Consider the following 24,065-nt stretch of genomic DNA (forward strand, 5'->3'; position numbering starts at 1 on the left):
CCCTCCCTCCTTTGCTCCCCATGGCCCCCAGCTCTGCCAGGACCCCTGGTACCTCTGTGGACCCTGGGAGCCCCCATCGAACACCCTAGAATCCCCACAACCCTCCAGCTCAGCTGAGTGACTTTAGGCAACCATAGGCTCCTGAGAGTCCCCAGTACACAGCCCCACCTCCTCCAAGGCCAGGCCTGAGAATCTGGGATTGCTGGGGAGACTGGGGCGATCTTCAGCCTCTGCCTGGTGGTGTCCCAGGCTGGCCTGTGTCTGCGTGTGTGCTCAAGAGCCTCTGTGTGCACGGTGGTCTGTCTGTGGCCTTTGTGTGCTCACATCCACGCAGGTGTATCCCTCTCCTACCTGGGTGTCATCGTCCAAGCACCTGTGCACCCTTGTCTCTCTCCCAAGTGTACACAGGATTTTTTTGTGTGAGTGGCCACAACTGTACTCCTGAGAATGTGCTCACACATGTGTGCCCTCATCCTCAACTGTGTGGAGCACGTCTGTAGCCTTAATGGTGTGTATGCGTGTGCACATCAGTGTGCTTGAGGACACGGACATGAGGTTGCGTGGTGTGTGTGGTTGTGGGGAGGGACGAGGCTGAATGGGGGGTGGCCTTCTGGAGCAGGGGAGCTCAGAGAAAGAGCAAGACGAGTCTGGGTGGACAGGGCGGAGGCGCTGGCCCTGGGGACGAGGCTGTGGCTGGTACAGTGAGCCCTCCAGTCCCTCTGCCCACTCCAGCTGGGCCACCTGCCTGGGATTAGTACCGGGGGAGGAGGGTGCAGTGCTCCTCACTCCATCCTCAGCACCCAGAGGCACCATCTGGGGAGATAACAGTCTCATCCTCATGTGCTTGTCTCAGTGAGGACTGAGGGGGTGCACGGGGGTGGGCAGGGCTGGCAGAGGAGGGATGTGGCCAGAAGCCATGGAGGGTGGATTTGCAGCCACATGTCCCCCACCCCGGGGGACCAGCAGGGCACCCTGCCCCGGCAGTGCAGCAGTGTTGTCCTGCCCCCTCCCCAGGCTGGCTGCAGGAGCTGGCCCGCCGACTGGAGACCCCCTACTACTTGGTGGCCCGCAGCCCGGCTGTAGGGAACAGCTCTGGCCAGAGTGACAACTGTAGCAGCAGCGGCAGCGAGGCCAACAGGACGGGGCCGGAGCTCCTGGGCGGCCCCTCACTACGCAGCGCCTACATCACCTCCCTCTACTTCGCACTCAGCAGCCTCACCAGCGTGGGCTTCGGCAACGTGTCCGCCAACACGGACACGGAGAAGATCTTCTCCATCTGCACCATGCTCATCGGCGGTGAGGCCTGCCCCTCTCCCGGTCCAGGGCGCAGTCTCAGACTGATGGCTCTGGGCGGCTCTTCCCTCCCCCCCGCCCAGGGTCCAGAGGTCCTCGCCAGGGGGCCCAAGGAGCACGAGGCCAGGGCCAGGAGAGCCCACTTGGCCGCAGACTCCACCTCGCACAGAGCCGTGGGCCTGGCCTAGCGTGGGAGGGTGGGGGTGGGGAGAACAGATGTGTTCCTCACTGTGGCAGGCCGGGCCAGGCTGGTCCTGGAGGTGACCCCTGTCGCCACCCTCCCCAGCCCTGATGCACGCGGTGGTGTTTGGGAACGTGACGGCCATCATCCAGCGCATGTACGCCCGCCGCTTTCTGTACCACAGCCGCACCCGCGACCTGCGCGACTACATCCGCATCCACCGCATCCCCAAGCCCCTCAAGCAGCGCATGCTCGAGTACTTCCAGGCGACCTGGGCTGTGAACAACGGTATCGACACCACCGAGGTGCGCAGGCCTCCAGGGCCGGCCCGTCCGGCCTTTGCTCCTTCAAGGAATGTGTGCTCGGCCTAACATTCCCAGGAGTGGGCTGGAGGGCAAGGGATGCAGAATTCTGACCTCCCTACCTCCGTCTCTGCTGGGGGGACAGCAGCATGGAACCGAGGGCAGCCAAGGCGGCTCGGAGGCCCCTCTCCACCCTTGTTAGGTCTGGAGACCCTGTTCACTGACCTCCAAGAGGAGGAAAACTGGGCTGCTCACAGCGGAAGGGGGTGGTAAAGTGATTGAGAGGGAGGCAGAGACAGCCCCCCGCACTGATTGGACCAAGTGTGGAGCTGGATGCTGTGCACCGGGCCTCGAGGTACCAGCCTGGCGGGAGACTGCCTCCCTTTCTCCACCCTAACCTTCCCCACCTGTTCCCACCTGTAGCTGCTGTAGGGCCGCCCAGATGAGTCTCTCGCGAGAACGGGAAGCACGCGGTTCCCTCCCTTTCTCCACCCTAACCTTCCCCACCTGCTCCCACTGCAGCTGCTGCAGAGCCTCCCAGACGAGCTCCGCGCAGACATTGCCATGCACCTACACAAGGAGGTCCTGCAGCTGCCCCTGTTCGAGGCGGCGAGCCGCGGCTGCCTGCGGGCGCTGTCCCTGGCCCTGCGGCCTGCCTTCTGCACGCCCGGCGAGTACCTCATCCACCAAGGGGACGCCCTCCAGGCCCTCTACTTCGTCTGCTCCGGCTCCATGGAGGTGCTCAAGGGCGGCACGGTGCTCGCCATCCTAGGTTTGTGAGAGTGGGACAGAGGACTCGGGGACTTGCAGGAGGTGGGTGGGACCATGGCCCCATCTGCAGAAAACACAGAGAGCCGACGCAGGCAAGGCCACCAGGGAGAAAAGCCGGGGTGGAGTCAGGAGTAGCCACGGAGCTCTGGGCACAGATCAGAGCGGACCCAGTGGCCACAAGCCGCCAACACAAGGAGGTAGACTCTATGTCATGGGTGTTGGAGGCCAGAGTGAGTGAAGGACCAGCCTTTGGTATGTGAGGGGACAGAGCCGCACTCTGTCAAGGAGGAAAATCTAACACTGAGACTGGAAAGAGTGTTCTGGCAGGAAAAAGGGAGGCACGACCGCCATCTTTGTTCCCTCTCCCCCACACCGCCGGGCCTGGGGGTGGGGTGGGGGGAGGAGATGCTGCTTTCCTAGGGCAGGTTACAGAGCAAGCCCAGGGCCACTGCACCTATGGGTGTCGGCAGAGCTCAGACTCCAAATACACTTAGCTTCTTGGCAAAAGAAAGAGAGGTGAAGATGAGGGGTCAGTTCTCTAGACGAGGAAGAAGAGATTGCAGCTGTGGAATAGCCAGATAAAAGTGCTGGTGGCCCCAGGGGTGAAGCAGCGGGGTCAGCCACGTGTCCAGGCCGCCCCGCATGCTTCATCTCACACAAACCTCACAAAGCCCAGCAGGGAGGAACTACTGCTATTCCAGTTTTGCAGAGAAGGAGCCTGAGGCTCCAAGAGGTTAATGAAGGGGCAGACTGAGGTGTTAGAACCTAGTCTGCCAAATCTAAACCTCAGGCTTCTTACACTGTGCTCTCAGGCACTCGGCTCTGGGGAGACTCATCCTGCAAAAAGTGCGCGGTGTCAGGGTAGTGGGCAACTCAGGGCTGTGGGAGGCTCTCAGCAGGGAACCCAGAGTGGGGTCTGTGATCTGCTTGGGTGATGGAGAGCCTCACACATCTGGTGGGAGGGAGGTGGCACCCGAACCACAGCTGGATCCTCAGGCAGCCTGTATTGTAGACTCTCTGTGGGGGCAGCTGACGCCGGAGGGGCTGAAGTTTGTCACTAACCTGGAGAACTAGGAAGACCACATGCCCAGCAGCAATGGTGTGCCCGTCCTCCCTCCTTTGAGAAGGATGGTCTTCCAACAGGGAACAGGAAAAAGAAATACCACCAAGGAGCTCTGGGAGCTGAGAGAGGCATCGTTCATGAGTTTGGCTTCTGTTCCTAGATGCCAGGTCTCTGAGCAAATGGAGTTAAGTCCACTCACGTATGGCTGGCAATCCTTGAGAAATTAGGGGGAACTGGAGAGATTCAGAAGGGCAAAAGGCAGATTTCAACAGTTGCAGACCAGTCACTCCAAAGCAAGATTGTCAAGCGGATTATTAAACAGATGGTTTTCAGCTTGGAGCCTAGGAAGCAGTGTGGCTGGGAGCTGGCATGAGTCCTGCAAGAATATCTCTTCACTGATACCAGGCACCAGGTCTCAGAACAGCCATGCTCAGTATTAAGACAGAGCCTCAAGGATGGCCACTGCCTGACCCTGGCCTTTGCCTCCAGGATTCCCCAGCACTGGGACTTACGCCACCTTCGATCCATCCTGTCCCTGCCCATCTGTTCCAGATGAACTGTTTCCTCTGTTGGCTTGGCCACTCTGGATGCCCCAATGGATGCCTGGTTCCCCAACCCTCATCATGGCCTGGTTTTCTGCTTTGCCTTCACCCCACCCCGACCTGCCTCCTTAGTTGAACATCGAGGTGCTTTCTGCCTGCTCCTGGCAGCTCAGACTCATGGCACATCTAGCAGAATCAGTTCTGGCCCCACCTCTGTGTGTGAACTAACAGCTAAGTGTGTACAGAGTCAATTGTGGGTGAGGAAGGAGGCAAGATGAAGAGAGGTGAGCCGCACAACGGTGCAGGGAGGACCTTTTGGGGCTTGATAAGCTGGGCTGGAGGCTCTGGCTGAGATACAGCCTGGAGGGCAGTTTCTGGTCCCTGAGACCAGTGGCACGGAACTCGGTCCTTGGTCCTGCCCTATTTCTTGTTTTTGTCTCTTCTTGGATGAAGACAAGAAATACATACTTATTCTACTTCCAGATGACACACATGAGGAGAGAAAGCTCATTCATCAGATGATCACATCGAGATCCCAACAGCTCTCGAAAGGAACCAGAAGGATGGCCAGAAACCAAGAAAACAAGATTTAACAACGATGTTTTCTACACTTAAGTTTGAGCAAAAGTCCATGAACATTTATTTTTATTTTTTTATTTTTTATTTTTTCATGAACATTTAGAGGAGGCCTTTAAGCTCAGTGCGTTCTGCTGGCAGCGTGAGGCAGCCCACAGCGGGGGTGGCAGTGAGCCATCTTTTTCCTTAAGGATAAGGAAACACTGTCTGATCTTGTGAAATGTCTGGCCGTGGGTTGAGCTGCCTTGTGCGGGCTGAGATTGCTGCGCCCAAGTCCAGGCGTGCTATCCCTGTTGGGAATGATCTGTAAGGAACAGTTGTTGGGCAGGGAGGCAAGGACATGAACTTTCATTGGTCATCTGTGTGTCAGGCACTTTATCAACACTAACTCATTTAATCCGCACCGTGTCCCTGAGCAGACACCCTCTTTCACTGATTCTAAGTCACACATTTTTTTCCCCACAATTTAACATCTCTGAGGCTGCGATGCGGACTCTAATTGATGCCATTTTACAATCGCTGTCAGCCAGGTGGCAGTCTCAGCCTGGTGGTGGGAAAACCCTCCATTGACACCTTCTAGTGAGATCAAGAAAGCACCACAGAAAGTTCAGTATAGGATCTCTCGTATAGACGAGGCACCAGGGCTCAGGGAAGTGAAATAACGTGACCCCTGCCATTTTCACTGTGCCACAGGTGGCGCTAACCTGCTAGATCCACATACTGGTCCCTGGACAAGCTCCACCTGAATCACCCATGGGGCTTGAAAAACAACTGTAGGGTCTCCAGTAGAGATTGTGATTCTTTAGGTGGTGATGGGGCCTGGGAGTCTGATTGGTTTAACTTTCCCAGGGGCTTCTGATCCATGGGCAACCTGGGAGCCACCAGAGTGGGTGTCTCAGACCTAATATTCTGATGTGTTTCAATGCAGTGCTTTGGTCCCAGATGTGCCTGGGCACCTGGGTCATGGGGCTCTTCACCCCAAGCGCATCTGAGGAGCCAGTGAGGCAGGCAGCAGGGGTCCAGGGCCCAGGCCCCTCTGCTCCTCTCTGTCCTGGCTGGAAAGGTTGCACTCGACACCCCTCTCTGGTGGCTGAGGGGCAGGGCTTGCTGACCTCTGCTTCCTCTCCCCAGGGAAGGGCGATCTAATCGGCTGTGAGCTGCCCCGGCGCGAGCAGGTGGTCAAGGCCAATGCCGATGTGAAGGGGCTGACATACTGTGTCCTGCAGTGTCTGCAGCTGGCTGGATTGCACGAGAGCCTCGCGCTGTACCCTGAGTTTGCCCCGCGCTTCAGCAGGGGCCTCCGGGGGGAGCTCAGCTACAACCTGGGTGCTGGTGGAGGCCCCGCAGAGGTGAGGGTGCTGGGTATGTGCATGGAGGGGGGCTAGGGTGCCAGGGAGCCTGGTGAGGGGGGCAGAGGCGGGGTTTGTGGAGGTGCTGTGGGAGCACATGGCCTAGTGTGAATACTCCCACATGTGGTGGGGGGCGGGTGGTCTATACTCTCCTGCCCCTTAGCACTCACACTCTCCCTCAGAGCCCAGCCCTGCTCAGCTCAGCCACCATTCTTAGCTCTCCCCGGCCCGTCTGAGACAGACTGGCCGAATCCACTGGTACCAGACAAGGAGGCTGTAAGGTCACAGATGAGGGATGGTTCCCAGGAGTCGGGGCCAGGCAGCGCTGTGCCCTAGACCTCCAGGCTGTCTCTGAAGAGAGCCCTGCAGTGCCCCCTGCTGCTTCACAGTGGAACAGGGCTGCTTTGAGAGGCTTTTGAATTTTCCTGCCTTATGTCACTTATTCCAAACCAGGTTTTAGTACTGAGTCCTCTTGGATAGTTCAGTTAGCCTGAGGGACCAAGAAGAGGGCTGGTGTGTCCACACTTGGCTAGGATTTTGAGGGGTGGCGAATGCCTCCAAGCTTTGTGGCTTTATGGTGGCAGCAGAAAATCACTCCCCTCTCCTGCTGAGTCTCTTCCTCTGTAGGTGGGAGACACCAGGTATCCTGTGTAACAAAAACAGCTCCTCCTTTCTAGGGTGATGAGACCATGGGGGGAGGTAAGTAGGACATAGAGGGGATATCCATCCCAGTTGCCTGTCCCCCACTATCCCCAGGTGGACACTAGCTCGCTGAGTGGCGACAACACCCTCATGTCCACACTGGAGGAGAAGGAGACAGATGGGGAGCAGGGCCCCACAGCCTCACCAGCCCCAGCTGATGAGCCCTCCAGCCCCTTACTGTCCCCCAGCTGCACCTCCTCGTCCTCAGCTGCCAAGCTGCTATCCCCGCGTCGAACCGCACCCCGGCCCCGGCTCGGCGGCAGAGGGCGGCCAGGCAGGGCAGGGGCTTCACAGGCTGAGGCTGGCCCCTCTGCTCACCCTCGGAGCTTAGAGGGGCTGCGGCTGCCCCATGTGCCATGGAATGTGCCCCCGGATCTGAGCCCCAGGTGAGTGAGCTCTGGGCCACTCAATTCTGGCAGAGATATGATGAGAGGGCTGGGGCTCTGGCCAGGCACACCCCTGCCCCAGATGCCCATCCTTCCATCCTAACCCCTCCCAGCTTCTTCCAAGAAGCCTTCCTTGACTCCTCCACCTCCCTGCTGCCCCGACTCCATTCAGTGCATGACCATGCCCTGCTGAGAACGCTCTTGCTGTTTCACATCACTCAAGTTTCAATCCCTAGTGAAACTGGAAACTCCTGCGGAAGGGACCACATGTTACCTCTCTTGGGGCCCTAAGCCCTGGCCCAGCTCCAGGCTCCTGCAGCTTCTGTGGGCAGTGGGGCATCTTGTCCCGTGAAACACTGCAGTGGTCATCTATCGACTGACTAGTTGCCCTGCCGCCTGCATCCACAGGGTAGTAGATGGCATTGAGGATGGCTGTGGCTCCGACCAACCCAAGTTCTCTTTCCGTGTGAGGCAGTCTGGCCCAGAATGTAGCAGCAGCCCCTCTCCTGGACCAGGTACTGGGGCCCGGGTCTGGGGGGAGGTCAGCAAGGCAGTCCCTTTGCCCTGTGAGCCTCTGAGAAACCAGCAGGGTACAGACTTTGGACGCCCTCTTGCCCTCACCCACCTGCATGGTTTGGGCAGGGGAGTTTCGTGGTTAAGACTAGCACCTTAGCGTTGGAAGTCAGCTGGAATGGAGTTTGGTTCTCCGCTTCCAGCTCTCTAGCTGCATGACCTTGGTTCTCACCCCAGCTTCTCGGTTGTAAAAAGGTGGTTGTGCGCGTGAAATGAGATAATGTTGCTAAGACCCTTAGCACAATGCCTGGCTCACTAGGAGGATACAGGGCTAGGGACGCAGAATTCAAAGTGGCCCCTGGGCAGGCTGGGCTGCCCTGGGAGTGGACCTGGTAATGAACTCCCAGAAGTGTCCACTTGCCTGGAGGACAGAGCAGGAGGCTGGCACAAAAGCAGCCTCCTGAGGGGGAAGCACGGGGCAGTGTGCCTGAGGCCCCCTGGTGGTTTGTACAGAATTCAGCAACTCAAGGTGAGGATGTAAGTGGCTGTTCCTGGCAGTAGGCTCTGCCAGGTGGCTCTGGTCTGTGCTAACTGGGCAGAGGCCTGGACCCCACGCTGTCTTCATTTACCAGCCCCAGCTGGTAACCCCATCCTACTTTACAGAGAACAGCCTGCTCACTGTCCCCCTTGGGCCCAGAGAGGTGAGGAACACAGACACGCTGGACAAGCTTCGGCAGGCGGTGGGTGAGGGGCAAAGTGGAGGCAGGGTGGGGGGCCCTGCAGTTGTGAGGCCCTGACTCCACTCTGACCGCTCTCTCCCTCCCCCCAGGTGACGGAGCTGTCTGAGCAGGTGCTGCAGATGCGGGAGGGGCTGCAGTCCCTTCGCCAGGCAGTGCAGCTGGTCCTGGCGCCCCATGGGGAAGGCCCATGTCCTCGGGCGTCGGGAGAGGGGCCTTTCCCGGCTGGTGCATCTGGGCTTCTGCAGCCTCTGTGTGTGGACACTGGGACATCGTCCTACTGCCTACAGCCCCCAGCTGGCTCTGTCTTGAGTGGGACCTGGCCCCACCCTCGTCCAGGGCCACCTCCTCTTATGGCTCCCTGGCCCTGGGGCCCCCCAGCATCGCAGAGCTCCCCCTGGCCTCGAGCCACAGGTTTTTGGACCTCCACCTCTGACTCAGAGCCCCCAGGCTCAGGAGAACTATGCCCAGAACCCAGCACCCCTGGCTCGCTGCCTCCTGAGGAAGGGACTAGGACTGGGCCCCCAGAGCCTGTGAACCAGGCTGAGGCTGCCAGCACTGGAGAGCCCCCGCCAGGGTCAGGGGGCCTGGCCTTGCCCTGGGAACCCCATAGCCTGGAGATGGTGCTTATTGGCTGCCACGGCTCTGGCACAGTCCAGTGGACCCAGGAAGAAGGCACAGGAGTCTGACCTCCAGCTACAGAACTCAGTGTTGCCAGACATGCTGCCATCTGCTGCTCTGCCCAACCTCGGGGTGGAGGAAAGGTGGCAGCCACCCTCCAGGACTCCATGCTGCCCGCTGGCTCAGGGCAGGGAGCCCGAGAGCAAAGCTGGGCTCTCAGAGGGTGGGCTGGAATTTCAGGGGCAGGCCCCAGGCTAGGAATCTTTGGGTTCCTTCTCCTGGGGCCCTTCCTCACCTCAGTCTGCTCCTCTGACTGCCTCATCTCCCTCTGCAGGCTGGGGGACAGAGGCCTGAGGCCAAAGAGGGGGTTCTGCCATCCCCTGCATGTGCCCCTGCCTTACCTGTCCCCCCGTTTTTTATATTAAAAAATAAACTACTTTGGAACTCAGTGCTTTTTATTTACAAAAGAAAAATAAAAGAGTCGTCTGAAGCTAATCAGCTGGAGACACCGGGTGAAGGTGGGACTCTGAGGGAAGCGGGGAGGGTGGTCGGCAGAGTGAGAAGGGGAGGGGCTCTGGCACTCAGGAAGCCGGAAGGTCCCAGCCTCTAGGGGGCTTCCTGAGGGCCGGGCCTGCCCTCCCACAGAGGCTCAGAACAATGGGCCAGGAGCTGAGTCCCCCAACGCCCACTCTGGTTTTTCCAGGAACCTGAGTTCCCAGCTCCAAGGGGCTGGGATGGCAGGGAAAACAGGCCAGAGAGAGCCCATGGGTCCTGCCACCACTCCTCACTGTGGTGTGATCTTGGCAGCCTCGGCCCGAATAAGGGCAATGAGGTCCTGGTTGATGAGGAAGACAAATCGCAGGCTGGCAATCTGTGGGCGGGGAAGAAGTGTGGCTGAGGACGGAGGTGAGACCAGGGGCGAGGTCCACACACTGGCTCAGCCCACCCTGGGCTCATCCGGCCTCTCTACCTCCCTCCCAGCTCACCTCCACCACGGAGTTGTTGCTGAGACGCCATTTGGAGCCACACAGCACGGGCCGTCCGTCGATGTAGATGGGCCGCCGGCCCTCATTGGCAATAAAGAAATCACCGTTGTTCTTCAGTTTGATGACACCTATGGAAATGGAGAGGGAAGGGGCTATGATGGGATGGGGGAAGGCCAGAAGAGGACCTGAAAACACATATCCTCTCTTCCTGGAGACAGGCGTCCTGGGTGCCTTCTAGCCCAAGTTAGAGATTTTGAAATGCCAGCTCCTCAGCCCCAGCTGGTACCTGAGGTTCCCATGAAGACCGAGCCCCAGGGCTGGAGGGCAGTGAGAGGCTGGGCGGGATATCCTCACACTGCTTCCGGCTGGTACCTTGTTTCCGGGAGATCTTCCAGGCTGGCCCCTCCAGAGACAGGTCCACATCAATCTGGTTATCCTTGGTTGCTCTGCCCAGGGTGATCTAGGGAAATGGGGCAGGTGAGGGCTGGGAGCTAAGGAATGGGGGGGGGGGTCCACACAGGCCAGCAAAAGATGAGAAATCAGGGACCAGACAGAAAGGGCAGTGAGGGGAAGATGAACAGAGAAGGGGACCCTAGGGAGGGGGTGGTGGTAGGGATGGGGAGGGTTGGGGAGGGATAGGGCAGGCTGGGCTGGCCTCACCTCTCGTGAGCGCATCAGGTATCGCACCATGCGGCCCCGCAGCACTGCCAGGGTCTGGTTGTCGAAGTCCGGAGAGCTCATGCCTGGAGGAGAGCGGTTCATGTCAGGGACGAGCCCACTCCTGAGGGCCACAGCATTGAAGGCAGAGAGCCAGGGGTCTGGGAAATGAGTGTGAACCTAGCCAAGCCACCACAGGGACTCAGAGTGGGGTGAAGGGAGTTGAAGCCCAACCCTCCTGGTCCCCTCACCTCCTCACCTGTGATGCTATCTACTAGCACCTGCCACTTGTGCAGTTCCTGTTCCAGCTGCCGAATCTCTCGTTTCTGGCGCCGGTCAGCCACTGTCAGCTCTGGGGTGAAGTGGGGTGGTAAGGAGGGACACTTTGAGGTCACCAGCACCTTGTACTATTCCTCTCTGTTCCAGCAGGAGCTTCCACCCCCTCACTGTCCCCACCAGGGCACACTCACCATGTTCTAGGACTTCATCTCGCATGTCCCTGAGGGGTAAGAAGAGAAGGATGAATCAGGCTCCACTTCTAGGTCACCTGTGATCACCATTAGATGCCACTTGGCTCACTAGAGCATCCCTCGGCCCCTCAGCCCCTCAGCCCCTCAGCCCAGTGGCCCTGTGGGCTGTTCCTCTGGCCTCAGTTTAGCCTCCCTCCCTGGGGTTGGGGTGGGGGATACAGTATGATGGGGCGGGTGGGTGGCGCTGAGCAGGGAGACCAGGCAGCAATGGCTCCAACTGGGGCTCCAGGGCAAGTCTAGGCTGGGCTCCATTCTCTGCAGCAAGAGAGGTAGGGCTGGGCAGCCTGGGGAGCTCTGTCCCTGGGAGACACTCAGCTCTCTGTGCCCTACCCGTGGCCCCAGACACTCACTTGAGCTTACTGTCATCAATCAAGTCCTCTGCGTCAGAGAAATTCAGCACTTGGTCCCCCTTGGGCAGTGGCTGCACTGAACAAAGGATGGAGGGAGGATCAGCACCAATGTTCCCACTCAACCCCAAGCTGCTGAGCAGACAACTGAACTAAGAGGACAAACTGTAAAGACAGTCCGTGAGAAGAGTCTTGTGCTGAAATCAACAAGATTAACCTGACACAGGTAACGGAGTACCTGCAGGTCAGACTGCACAACACTTTGGCAAAAAGCATGCCTGAGGTTAGCCCAGGGCAGAGGGGGTTCTAGAAAGGGAAGGAAATTAAAGCTGACCTTTTGCATGGTCTTTTCAGTGTGTGAAGAGTTCTCACTTACAAAACATTGAACCAAGTAGGGAAGGCACTACTATCAGCTGCGTGCTACAGATGAGGAAACAGATACAGGAGGGAGGGTTAAGCTATGTGACTCTAGTTTAGAGCAGAGCCAGGAATCAAGCCCTGCTTTCCTGATTCCAAATCCAAACTGCTCTTTCTACCACATCATACTCTCCCAGACATTTTCTGCCATATCTGGTGAGGGGCTGAGAGCACATGCTGGTCAAGTCCCACCTGGGATGCATCAGAAGGGAGCTGTCCCGCCTCAGGCAGTGTTTTTAAACGGTGGGTCATGAAATTCATTTTTTCCTACACACACACATAAATAATATCAGAATCCATCAGATACATTCAGTATAAATATTGTCTCATGAAAGTTTCTCCATTATTTTCTAATCAAAATGTAAAAGGGATTGGGGTCCCCAAACTCTGAGGACTTCTGCCTTAAGGTGAGCTGTCCCCAGGACTGCAGTGTCTTCTCAGGAGCAGTTCCCATTAGTGAGTGGGACTGCTGGCTGAGAAGTCTGACACCACCCAAGGTGTCATCACTGTCTGCCAGGGAAGCATGGGGGCTGCCCAAGAGTCACAAACACTCCACCTCCACCCCTGCCTGCTCAGGTCCGACCGTGTGGGAGTCGGAGGTTGCGGCAGTCTCCCCACCAGGGTCTGGAATCCCATCACCTAACAGTCAACTGACTTGCCAGGTAAGCAGTGTGTACTCCCTGTCCCAGGGACTCCCAGCATGAAACGGCCAAGGAGAAATCAAACACCCGCATAAGATAACACTCAGAGAAAAAAAATCAAACCTTTAAGTTAACAAATAAAGTTACACAAAATAACTTTCAAAATAGTGACAGAGGAGTTAGCTGTAGCAGCAAAAACCACCTTTCTCCAGGGTTTGTTCTCTCTGTAGGAGTTCAGTGATATCTGAGCCTGAGGAAGTAGCAGAGATCTGGAAGCTGCAGGAATAAAGAGGGCTGCCCACTGGCACTAAACCCAGAGACCTTCAGGAAGGAAAGATGGGGCCTCTGCCGACCAGATTTCCTAAAATCCTCCTGTAGGAATATTGTTTATTAACCAGAAGCTGCAGGACCAGGGAGTAAGGTAAAGGGCAGAACTGAAGCTTCAAATTCAGAATAGTGCAAACAACTATGCAGTAGGCAACAGTCAGTATTTAGGAAGTAAGATTAACGTGTGCTTGTACCATGTAAGTCTGACCCTGAGTCTCAAATCTAACTGAAGAATTTCCTGCAGTTTAATCAGACTGCTTTCCTAGTATCTGTTATTAGGAGAGTGAGAGTTTTGATGGTGAGGGGAGAGAGGCAGCAGAGAGCATTCTGGCCCCTGGGGAAGGAGAAAGACAAGTGGACTGGGTGTAGAGTCCCTGTGGGGATTTCTGAATGGCCTGAAGGCAGCCTCACAGCAGACTGCTTGGTGAGAAGGGACTCAGAGACAGGGAGATAGGGAGACAGGGAAGGGACAGGAAGGCTTAGAGAAAGTAGTCCTTATCTCTAGAGTGGGAAAGGAAGAGCAAGCAGTGAAAAGGACTTTCACATTTTACTCACGTTTGAATGTTATTCATGAAGAATATATTAATGTATTATTTATGTAATGGTAAAACATATCAAAAAAACAAAAAAGAAATCAAGAATTGGGAGACAACTCTGCCATTTAGACTTTTTGTTCAGGATTCTAGGCAATTTTGGCTACCATGATGCTGAAGACTGTTCCAGCCACTTTCCTTCCCTCTGGAAGGAAATGGCTTTTGCTGCAGAGTGAATGAGACACTGGGGACCAGTGAGGGATGTGTTACAGGACACCTGAGGGCAGCTGTGCCCAGATGCCTTCACACTCACACATGCACCCCCCAACTCTGCCAGCTCCAGGGCCCAGTTACCTGTCTGGTCCTCCAGCAGGTAATACTGCTTCATGAGCTGCCAGTGGGCCTGCAGAGCCTTGGCAGTACGGGCTAGGTAGAAGGCATCGGGGTGTCTGTGCAGTAGGTCCTGGAAGGTCTCCAAGGTGGGCTGGCTGGTCTGGAGGGCAAGAAGCATGCTCTGGGTGTCTGGGTTTCCTCGCTCATGCCTCTGCCCCACCATCCATGGCCCCTCCCCAGCCCCCAGTAGGAGCCGGGAGAAGCGACAGCTTTGGCTGCCCAGGGAGCCAGGCTTGGCTCTCCTTCAGGACCCCGTCCACAAAGGCCCTGCAGTTGTACATGCATCTGTAGGGTGCGTTTCCAGGCAGTAGAGCCTCCCTCAGTTTTCCAGGTGGGCGAGCTCCTGCCCAGGCTCCAGCCCCGCCCCGCCCCTCAGCCTTCCCAGCCTTCAGCCTTACCGATCCCACTTTGCTCAGCAGCTGCTCCTCAGCCTTGCTAAACAGGGCCTTGCTCTGGATGGCGGCAATGGCCTCTGGGTGCAGCTGTCTCATGGCCTGGCAGGCCAGCCTGGGTTGAGGAGACAGAGAGCAGGGTAGGGTTGAAGGGAGGGTGTCAAGCAATCTGAGGTTCCTACTTCCGCAAAGCCTGCAGGCCTCTGAGATCCAGAACTCAAAGATCCTGACTCTCAAAAGGAGAGCTCAAGGCTTAAGACAGCACTGGTGGCCTCATCAGTTTGTCGAAAATATGAACAGGCAACTCAGAAAACTGAGGATCCTGTGTTCAACTCCAGGAAGAGACTCAAAGGCACAGCTGCCTAGAGGCCAGTCCTGAGGGAGACCAGCTGCTGCTCCCGCCCCAAGACCTTCCTCCTCACTTGGCCAAAGCTGCCAGCCACTAGCCACCTCCTCTTTTCCAAGCTGCGCCCTGCCCACTTCCTGGTCTATCAGGGCTGTGGCTACAGCTTAAGTGGTGCCAGGGGCTGTGGAGCAGAAGACAGGTGTGAAGTATTAAACCAAACTCTGACAACGTTAAACGAAGTGACTGAGGAGGAAGTGTGTGCGCACAGTTGCATCTGGAACCCGGACTGCTGGAGCTGGAAGGGCCGGGGTGTTCTTTTGTTCCAACTTCTTCTTATGGAGGAAGAAACTGTAGGAGGGCAGCGTGGGAAGGTTTGGAGGTGACCTGCCCCAAACCACAATGCACACGGTGGTAGAACAGAACTCCTGGCACTCATTCTGGTGTTTTCTCTCATGTTACTTCCTTGGCTTCCAGATCCTTGCTTCTGGCATCCAGCCAGGATTAGCAGGGTTGATAGCAAGAAGCAGCTTTCCTCTGAAGCCTGGCAGATCTCAGTATCATCCCAGAGGATGCAAGGCCCCAAGGAGCCCTGCCACCCAGGCCCCTCCCTTGGGCTCTTATACAATTCTTCTGTTCAGGGGCCAAATTCTGGTGTCCCCAGTACCATACCACTGCTGGAGCCAGCCCACTCACTTGGAGATGACAGGATCGTACAGCAGGGCGTACCAGCGCTCCTGGACTTCCCGAAGGGTGAAGCGGCAGCTGAACTTCACGCCCAGGTGGACAGATGTCAGGTCATTGGTCTGCAAGGCCCCAGAGAAGTCTGCTCCAGCCTCAGAGCTGGGAGGAACTCTTCCCCTCCCACCCACAGGACACTGCTGGGCCAGTTTGGGGGCTGGGAACTGGAGGCTGTGGGGAGAGGGGGGACACAACCCTATGGCGGGAGGCACTACCTGCAATACAGCATTGATGAGCAGGAGGTCGTCTGCAGGCTTCCAGCGGCCCAGATCCTTGGTCACCTGGAGTGGCTGTTTGCTCTTCTTCACACGCTTGGTGAGTCCAGGGGCTGGGGCTGGGCTGGGCGGCACAGGAGTGCTAGGGGCCTTGGACACCTGGGCAGAGGGCAGGAGCAGAGTGAGCTCAAAGTCCACATCAGGGCAGCTGGGACTTTGGGCCTAGAGCTTTACACACTGTGTGGCAGCCCCAGCCCCGGCCGATGATAAGCAACACAGGCAAAGAGCTGCTTACTAATAACCACCCCTCTCCTTTCCCACCCCCATCAAAGTAGTCCTTGACCTTATGGGGTCTTTTTTTTGCTGGTGGTGCCCCCAACCCCAGAATGGAGGGTGGATGGGGAAGATACCAGGAAAACACTCTTGCTGGTACAGTGTCTGGGGCCACAGCAATGCCACCTGGGGGTTATTTTTACACCCAGCAATGCTGGGAACAGGCTGTCTGCTCCCAGAATAGATGCATGCTCCATGCCTCCCACACAGAATGTGATACAGGATGCATTGACAGGGAGGTGGTGGTGGGGAGTGCAGCAAGAAAGGCGGAGTAGTGAGAGATGGGCCCCCAGGAGGGAGGCATCTGAGGTTGGGGCTGGGGCAGCCTGATCCTCTCACAAGCCTCCCCTACAGGGCTCTTGCCAGCTGGCAAAGGTTGTGGGGAAACATGAAATCTGGCACTGCCCCCTACCCCCTCAGTCCCCACGTCCTCCAATCCCTCACCTTCTTCTTCTCACTGGAGGAGGGTTCACTCCCCGAACAGCGCCCTGGTTCCACCCCACTGGCCCCCTTCGCCCGGGTAGAGGACTTAGCCAGGCTGCTCTCCACCAGCTCATCATCAAACTTCTTCCTCTTGATGAACCTGTGAAGAGTCCTACCCAGTGAGCACCCCGTGCCCCATCCCCAGTACCCACTCACACACACCCAGCCTCCAGAATAGAGCGGGTTCCCAGCAGGCAGGGTGCTAACTGCTCTGGCTCAGTGGATGGGCATGAAACTACTATGCTCCACCCCTCTGAGATGACAGGGTACTGCACCACAAAGATTCACATCAAAGACCTAAAAGCTCCCTCGCTTGCTCTTGGTTCCATGGGGAGGGATTTAGGAGGGACAGGAAAAGCACAGGGCTCTGCCAACATCACAGTCCCAGAGGGGCTCAGGGAGCCATTCCCCACAGGGGTGAAGGCATGCAGCAGGCTCAGTCTCTGGCCCTCCAAACCTTTATTACCTGGAGGAGCTTCTCCGTTTAGGGATGGTGCCCAAGGCCTGTGAGGAGGCCCGCTTCTGCCCTGCCAGCGACTCCTCATCCTCTGAGCGGCTGGCAGTGCCTGATGCCATCAGGGATGAATCTAGCAGCCCCTGAGAATCTAGAAAAAGAGAAGTGGTGAACCCAGGCCTCCTAAGTGTCTAGCAGAGCCCTGAGCCTCTGCACATGGGACCCCTCCTAAGTCCCTCTTCCCCTACCAGCCCTCTTGGCCCCTCCCCTGCTTCCTTGACACTTGAGATATTAAGGTGGGAGTTCCTTGGCCATCCAGATCCCATCTGGGCCCAGACCTTCCACGCTGGGCAGTTCTCCCGGTGCCACGTGTCATGTCGTGCAGCACATGGTGCTCAGGTCAGACTGGTGATGCCGACACACCGGGCTCTGGGCATAAGTGCTCCCTCTGCCATCAAAATGCAGCCGTGCCAAAGAGCGGCAGCTCAACAGCAAGTCAGTCAATTGTGGCTTCTGCTGAGAGGTACGTGGGTGGTGCTGGCCCAGGGGGAGGTGGCAATGCCCAGCCAGGACCGAAAGACACACGTGCCAGGCACAGGGTGGAATCAGCAGATACTTGGCACCCGAGCATTTGGGGAGCTGGCCCAGCCTCATACTACCTTTATCCATCCTCTTACAGTCCAAAAGCCACTGGTTCCAAACCACAGGGCTAGGAGGAAGGGTCCCACAGGCTCATCCAAGGATTCTGACCAGGTGAGCTTACAGGCTGAGAGGAGATTCTGTAAAGGAGAAATGAGGCTCCCTGAGGCTCAGGGTTCCAACTGGCCAGCCTCATCTCCTTATACTAAAACAGGTCCCCCAGGATCCCATAAGCTAGGGGAGACACCAGGAGAAGTGACAGAAAGCTCTAGTCTGCCAATATGACCCTGATAAACCAGTAGCCTTTTCAGAGGTCACTGACATCTCTCAGTGATAAAAGCTATGGACCCTAGAAAAATTTACTTATTTTAGGATGTTCAGAAACTCCTCTAATTCTACTCATGGCCCCTAGGTTAAGGACCTTGACTATAAACTAGCAAGAAACAAGGGATTCTTGGCTCACTTTTTCTTTGTCAGCTGACCGCTCAGCTCAACAGCACCAACCTTCCCCTCCCAGGCCAAAAAAGGGAAAAGGTAAGGGAGACAGAACTCCAACCAGTTCATCTCACTTTTTTCATTTGCAGCTCTGGCTGAAGATTTAATGGGTGCTACCTCGTGGAAGCTAAGAAAAAAAACGCGGTTTGGGAACTGAGCAAATATCAACCGCCCTAGGGGCCCTCTCTTAACCCCCGGAGAACGCTGGTACTGTGGACTCTCCCGGGAGTGCCGCTAGTGGGTCCTGACCCTTCTAACCAGGGCGGCTCTTCGAGGAGCGTTCCGGCCCTGCCCCCAGGTGCGCTTGTCACGCCGCTCCACTGGATACGGCTGGGAATCTTGCCACCTGAGGATAGGGTGAAGGGCCCAATTCCGCGGGTACACTGAGGCAGGCCCTCCGCCCCTCGTTCTCCCCCACGAAGTGCACACCCAAGGTGGGGGATTGGTTCACGTCTGTTTCAGGGGCTCGGGAGAGGAATGGTGATGAAGTCAGCCCTGAAACTCAAAAGCAAAGCACCAAGTGAACCCCAATGCTCTCGCAGACTCGGTTTAAGCCCCAACGGCCGGTGGCGGGGGAAGTCAACTCCCAGGCCAATTATCACCCCACCTTCGGCATGCTACCTTTGCGCATGCGTAACTTCTTGGCTCAGATTCTGGCCCGGTCCGGCCAACGCATGCGCAGATTTTCGGGGCGCTACCTGGGCGGAGCCCCAAACCTGGGGGTCGCCCCCAGCGGCACTCTGGGAAACTCCATTTCACCCCCAAGTCTGCTCAGAACCCTCAGAGGCGAACCGCGAGGTCTCACCATTCCTAGGCTGCCAGCTCCAACAATTTCTCCGCGGCGACTGTAGCAGCCGCAGGGCCAAAGCCGGCTTCCGTGAGGTCCGTCTACTTCCGGGTCTACGAACTAGGCAAGGCGCAACCCCTTCCGGTTTGCCCCGGCAACTTGAGTAAGGGGGCGTGGCTATGGCCCCTATTTTGATAAAAACCTAAATTAAAGGCTTTCGTAATTGTGACAACATATAGGGAGACATCAGGGATTATAGGCCCCAGTGAGCTTCCCCGGTTGTAGGAAGTGATTATAGGAAAAGGCGAGAGTTGAAGCGAGATAGAACGAGGGGCAGGACCGAGTCGGATGAGGTGAGACGCTATGAGTGACGAGCCCGAGGTTGGGGCGGGGCAGCAGAGTAGATTTCGGCTTCCTAGTCTTGCAGCCTTGCTGCGAGATCTGGGACTGTGAATAGTTTCCCGGGACCAATTATGGATTGTTTGAGTCCACCAGCGGTTTTAGAAAAACTGCTTTGTGGCAGGTGCTGTGCTAGGCACAATATGGGGAGATGCTGTTGAGGAGCTCCCTCCAGCCGGAGAGATGCGGCGTATAGAAGGGGCAGGGAGGTTGATGTCTAAGGAATGGATGAAGGGTCGTGGACCACGGTCCCAGAAGGTAGAGGCCCTGGGAGAAGGGGTGGAACCCAGTTGGTTCCGTCAGCCCGACTCTACCTGGATTGCTGGAGGCAGTTGTGGGCCCCGTGCGGTAAGATGACCAAAAGAAGCACCTTGAGAGGAGAGTGCCCTAGAGAGAGTCTTGGGATGGGAAGACAAGCCTACAGGAAAAGTTGGGAGTTTGGGGCTGTGAGAACTGCCTTGAGAAACCAGAAAGACTGTCCTCTAAAAGAGGATTTCTATTTGTTTTATGCTTGGAGGGGCACAAAAATGTAGTAGCGCTAGAGAAACACTGCTGCTCAGAATAAGAAAGATACAATTCCAAAGCTGTCCAGCAGCTAGGGTGGTCCCCTCAGTGGAAGTGTCAAGTACATGTCACCTGGACATTGCCAGGGAATTAAAGTGTCAGATGGGAGGCTAGCCCTTCTGGCCCTGACAGCGTATAATAGCCCTCTGCTTCAACAGTCCCCTCTTCATTTGTGATCTTGCTTAATGAATGTTAACCTATTTTATCTCCCCGGAAAGATTGTTTTTTGATACACGGTGTGATGGACTATACTAGATGGAGTGTAGTAGATGTACTAGATGAGAGTTAACAGGGACGTCTCTAAGGAGGTGACAACTGAATTGAGATTTAACAGTTGATAAGGGACCAGTAGGCAAAGAGCTGAGGTAAGATGACCTACTCAGAGGAGACAGCATAGCTCCAAAGCACAAAAGCATTTGGTGAGTTTGAGGAACAGAAAGAAGTTTAGTGTGGCTGGAGCGGTATGATCTAGAAAAAGAGGGAGGACACTAATGAACTCATTTACAAAACAGAAAGAGAGTTACAGATATAGTAAACGATCTTATGGTTACCCTGGGAAAGGGGTGGGAAAGGATAAATTTGTTTGAGATTTGCAAATGTTAACCACTAGATATAAAAATAGATAAACAAATTTCTTCTGTATAGCACAGGGAACTATATTCTGTATCTTGTAATAACCTTTAAGGAAAATATGAAAATAAATATATATACATACACACATACATACATGACTGGAACATTATGCTGTACACCAGAAATCGACACATTGTAACTGACTATACTTCAATTAAAAAAAAGAGGGAGGAGAGATAAGAACAGAGAGGTCATCAGGGCAGATCATATTAACGCTTGTAGTTCATGGTATGGGTTTTGGCCTTTTTTTTTTTTCAAATGCACATTTTAAAAAATTGAGGTATAGTCAGTTTACAATGTTGCATCATTGGTGTACAGCATAATGTTTCAGTCATATATACATATATTCCTTTTCATATTCTTTTTCATTATAGTTTACTACAAGATACTGAATATAGTTCTCTGTGCTTTATAGTAGAAACTTGTTTGGCCTTTATTCTTAATGCATTAGAAAGCCCTTAAAGGATGACAGGGAAAAGCATCCATCCTGTGGGTAGGATTTAGTTTTTTAAGTGATCCCTTTGTCTGCTCGTGGAGAATGATTGCAGGGAGGCAATCAGATAAGAGACTATTGTAGCAAAACAAGTTGAGAAGCAAACCCAGGTGGTTTACCTGGGTCCTGGGGGCAGTGAAGATGGACAGAAATAATGACTTTGATATATATTTTGCTATAACTACCTGTTGCCCAGGTGGTCAGTCTAGGACCCAGACTTTGATAGCACAGCCCCTCCCCACTCCTGTCCACTGAAGTAGGACCAGTTTCACTCTTACCTAAAGCTGTTACCTTCTTGGCATTCAGTCAGAAGACACAGGATCTCTCTGCTGTTGGCTTAAATATACCTTCTTAGGAAGTCAAGTTTAATAAAGTTGACCAGTACAAAATTGCTTTTGGATTCACAATGCATTTTCAGTCAACATATACTCTACTTGATAACTGTTCACTTTTTTTTTCCTCTAAGGGAGGAGAAACCATCTGCAAAAGAATAGTCTCATACAGAGACTGAATCTCTCTGAAATATCAATCCTGAGGGAAAAGAACCACAGACAAACTTCATGAAATATCCAACGTATTTAACATGACAAAATGTATACACCTCAGTCCAAAGGCCAGATCACACTTAATGAGGAAACCTAAATTATTCCCATTAAAGTTAGGTAGTCCACAAAGATAGCCCTTGTGACTATTTTTATTTAATACTGCTTTGGAAGTACTAGCCTACTTAACTACAGAGAAAGGAATGAGATATAAAAACTGTAAAATAAGAGGTGAAATTACCATTATTTAATTATGATGTAATACCCTAACTGGAAAATCCAAGGATATCAACTAAAAAACTAATAGAAATAAGATATTTTAGCAAAGTGGGTACAAACTAATAAACAAAAAGCCAATGAACAACAATCAATTAGAAAGTATAAGGGACTAAAATGTATCATTTACAATAGCAACGAAAAGGTAAATGAACCAAGGGTAATCTTAAGAATAAATGTGCTACATGTATTCTTAAACGCAATCAAAGGACACAAAATTCAAAACTAAAACGCAATCGAAGGACACAAAAGGAGACATGAATAAATGGAAAGGCATATTCTATTTTTGAGTAGAAATATCACTATCATAAAGATGTCAGATCTCCATAAGTTAATCTATAAATTTAACATAATCTAATAAAAATACCAACAGACTACATAACCTGAATATAAAGTTCATACAGAAATTTTTGCATCAAAAATAACCATGAACATTCTGAAAAAGAAGGTAATGAAAGAGGCGTATCTCTACAACATATTAAACCATTAAAGCTACAATAGCTAAAATAGTAAAATCCAGAGGACACTAGCACATGCATAGGCAATTTGATCAAGTGAACAAAATAGGGAGTCCAGGAATAGACCCAAGACATTGAAAATGTTAGTATATGATAAAGATGGCATTGTCTGTCTCTAGGGAGAAGGTGGATTATGCAGTAAGTGGTATTGAGACAACTGTATACCCAACCTGAAAAAAAAAGTAATGTGGTATCTCTAGTCCTTATGCTAAAATAAATCCATACGAATCAGTTGTGTTTAAATAAATGTAAAATAGTAAAACCATAAATTTATATGTCATAGCAGAGAAAGTGTCTTTCAGAACAGCACAAAATTTCCCAAAGCATAAAAAAGACAATTCTGTTAACACAAAAAATCTATAATTTCTGCAGAGCAAAATACACCATAAACAAAGACAAATGCCAAACTGGGGGAAATGTTTGCAGTTCACATCATAGACAAAGGGACTAATTTGCTTAATACATACAAAAGCCCTTCAAATCAATATGAAAACAAAAATCCAATAACAAAATAGGGTGGTTAACATAAAAAGAAACATAAATGGCTCTTAGACATATGAGAAAATTCCCACTGGGCTCACAGGAAAATTGAAACTACATTTAGATATCATTTTTCACCTACAGATTGGCAAAAAATCGAAATGTTTGACAATATGCCCTTGGTGTGGTTATGGGGAAACAGGCCCTCTTATGTGTTACTGGTAGAACTGTAAATTGTCAATATTTGCCAGAATTACAAATGAATATAATTTCTGATCCAGTATACTTGCACACATTCAAATAAAGTATATACAAAAATTTCAACTGTAGCATTATTTATGATAGCAAAAGTTTACAAACAACTCAAACATCTGTCACTAGAAAGCTAATTAAATTATGGTACATTCATACAATGGAATGTCATATAGCCAGGCTAAAGAGCTGTCACAAAAATCTTTATAGGCCATGAATAAACCCATGAAAAGCCATGAAAAAGTTTTTAAGCAGGGGTGTGGTATGAGATCTGGATGTTAGAAAGAGCTCTCTGGCCTAGTATGGAGCATACCTTGACAAAGTAAAACTAGAGACAGATCAGTCAGTGGCCTAAATTAGGGTAGTTACCAAGGAGAAGACACAGAAGATGTAGACTGGTTAGGGCTTAGTGACAGACTAGAGGAACTGATGATACCCTGGTTTCTGGCTTTGGCAGTAGATGGAGAGTGATGGTTATGCATTGAGATAGGGAGCACAAGGGGAGAAGCTGGTTTGGGTAAGGAGGAGAGATGAGTTTTATTCGGATGAATTGAGTTGGAGGTGCCAGTGGACAACGAATTGAGACATTCAGTTGGGTGTTTGGGTATACAGCTCTAGGACTCAGGGGAGAGGCTGGAACTAGGGATACATTAGGGAATCATCATCATATAGCTGATGTTTGAAGCCGTAGGGGAGGATGAAGTCATCTTGGGATATCCTGTGTCATGAGGACAGAAGAGTCGAGGTACTCAAGTGACCCCTGGGGTACAGGCAGAAGATAATGAACTCCTACAAGAGCCAGAGGAGCATGGGGAACATGGGAGGGAAAACAGGCATCACATGACAGCAGTCAAGGGAAATTGTGGTAGTGTTTTAGGGGTCTCTGTCTCTCACTTGACTGTTATATCCTTGAGGACATAAACTGGGTCTTATTTTTCTTTGTTTTCTCCTGTCTGCTCCATCCCTACCTTCCGTCAATACAAAGTTTCAATACAATACATATAATAGAGATGTCTGTGAACAAACAAGGGCATGAATGAGTAAATACAATCAAAGCTGGGTCTTTACACTACTTTAGTTCAAACTTTCATTATTGTTCCTCTAATTGGTCTACCTGCATCCATTCTCTAACCTCTCCGCATTGCCACAGCTTCCTCTC

The 24,065-nt window shown here is 53.3% G+C and overlaps 2 protein-coding genes across 5 annotated transcripts in view; one reads left to right on the forward strand and one right to left on the reverse strand.

Moving 5' to 3' along the window:
• KCNH3 (potassium voltage-gated channel subfamily H member 3) overlaps positions 1-9,480 on the forward strand; it is a 17,600-nt gene extending 8,120 nt beyond the window's left edge. The window contains exons 8-16 of one of the 2 annotated variants that reach the window (XM_032492761.1): positions 1,015-1,296; positions 1,580-1,779; positions 1,979-2,131; positions 2,299-2,548; positions 5,860-6,077; positions 6,834-7,165; positions 7,574-7,680; positions 8,342-8,418; positions 8,508-9,480. In XM_032492761.1, the coding sequence (XP_032348652.1) occupies positions 1,015-1,296; positions 1,580-1,779; positions 1,979-2,131; positions 2,299-2,548; positions 5,860-6,077; positions 6,834-7,165; positions 7,574-7,680; positions 8,342-8,418; positions 8,508-9,104 (2,216 nt within the window). In that variant the 3' untranslated portion in view covers positions 9,105-9,480. The remainder of the gene's footprint in view (positions 1-1,014; positions 1,297-1,579; positions 1,780-1,978; positions 2,132-2,298; positions 2,549-5,859; positions 6,078-6,833; positions 7,166-7,573; positions 7,681-8,341; positions 8,419-8,507) is intronic. The other variant, XM_014553243.2, reaches the window with a different exon arrangement.
• MCRS1 (microspherule protein 1) lies at positions 9,473-18,921 on the reverse strand. 3 transcript variants are annotated; one of them, XM_032492765.1, is made up of 15 exons: positions 18,768-18,896; positions 17,506-17,607; positions 16,841-16,979; positions 16,336-16,474; positions 15,559-15,717; positions 15,299-15,408; positions 14,266-14,374; positions 13,829-13,967; positions 11,560-11,635; positions 11,150-11,178; positions 10,939-11,031; positions 10,683-10,765; positions 10,395-10,482; positions 10,023-10,150; positions 9,473-9,907 (listed from the first exon to the last, which is right to left on the reverse strand). In XM_032492765.1, the coding sequence occupies exons 3-15, from the start codon at positions 16,948-16,950 to the stop codon at positions 9,821-9,823; spliced, it is 1,350 nt and encodes a 449-aa protein (XP_032348656.1). In that variant the 5' UTR covers positions 16,951-16,979; positions 17,506-17,607; positions 18,768-18,896; the 3' UTR covers positions 9,473-9,820. The 3 variants fall into 3 exon arrangements, with proteins under 3 accessions (XP_032348656.1, XP_006177751.1, XP_014408732.1); XM_006177689.3 differs by having other exon boundaries at positions 17,488-17,607; XM_014553246.2 differs by lacking the exon at positions 17,506-17,607 and having other exon boundaries at positions 18,768-18,921.
• Between the last annotated feature and the right edge of the window lie 5,144 nt (positions 18,922-24,065).

This window comes from Camelus ferus, chromosome 12, assembly GCF_009834535.1.
Source record: "Camelus ferus isolate YT-003-E chromosome 12, BCGSAC_Cfer_1.0, whole genome shotgun sequence".
In the NCBI taxonomy this organism is placed as follows: Eukaryota; Metazoa; Chordata; class Mammalia; order Artiodactyla; family Camelidae; genus Camelus; species Camelus ferus.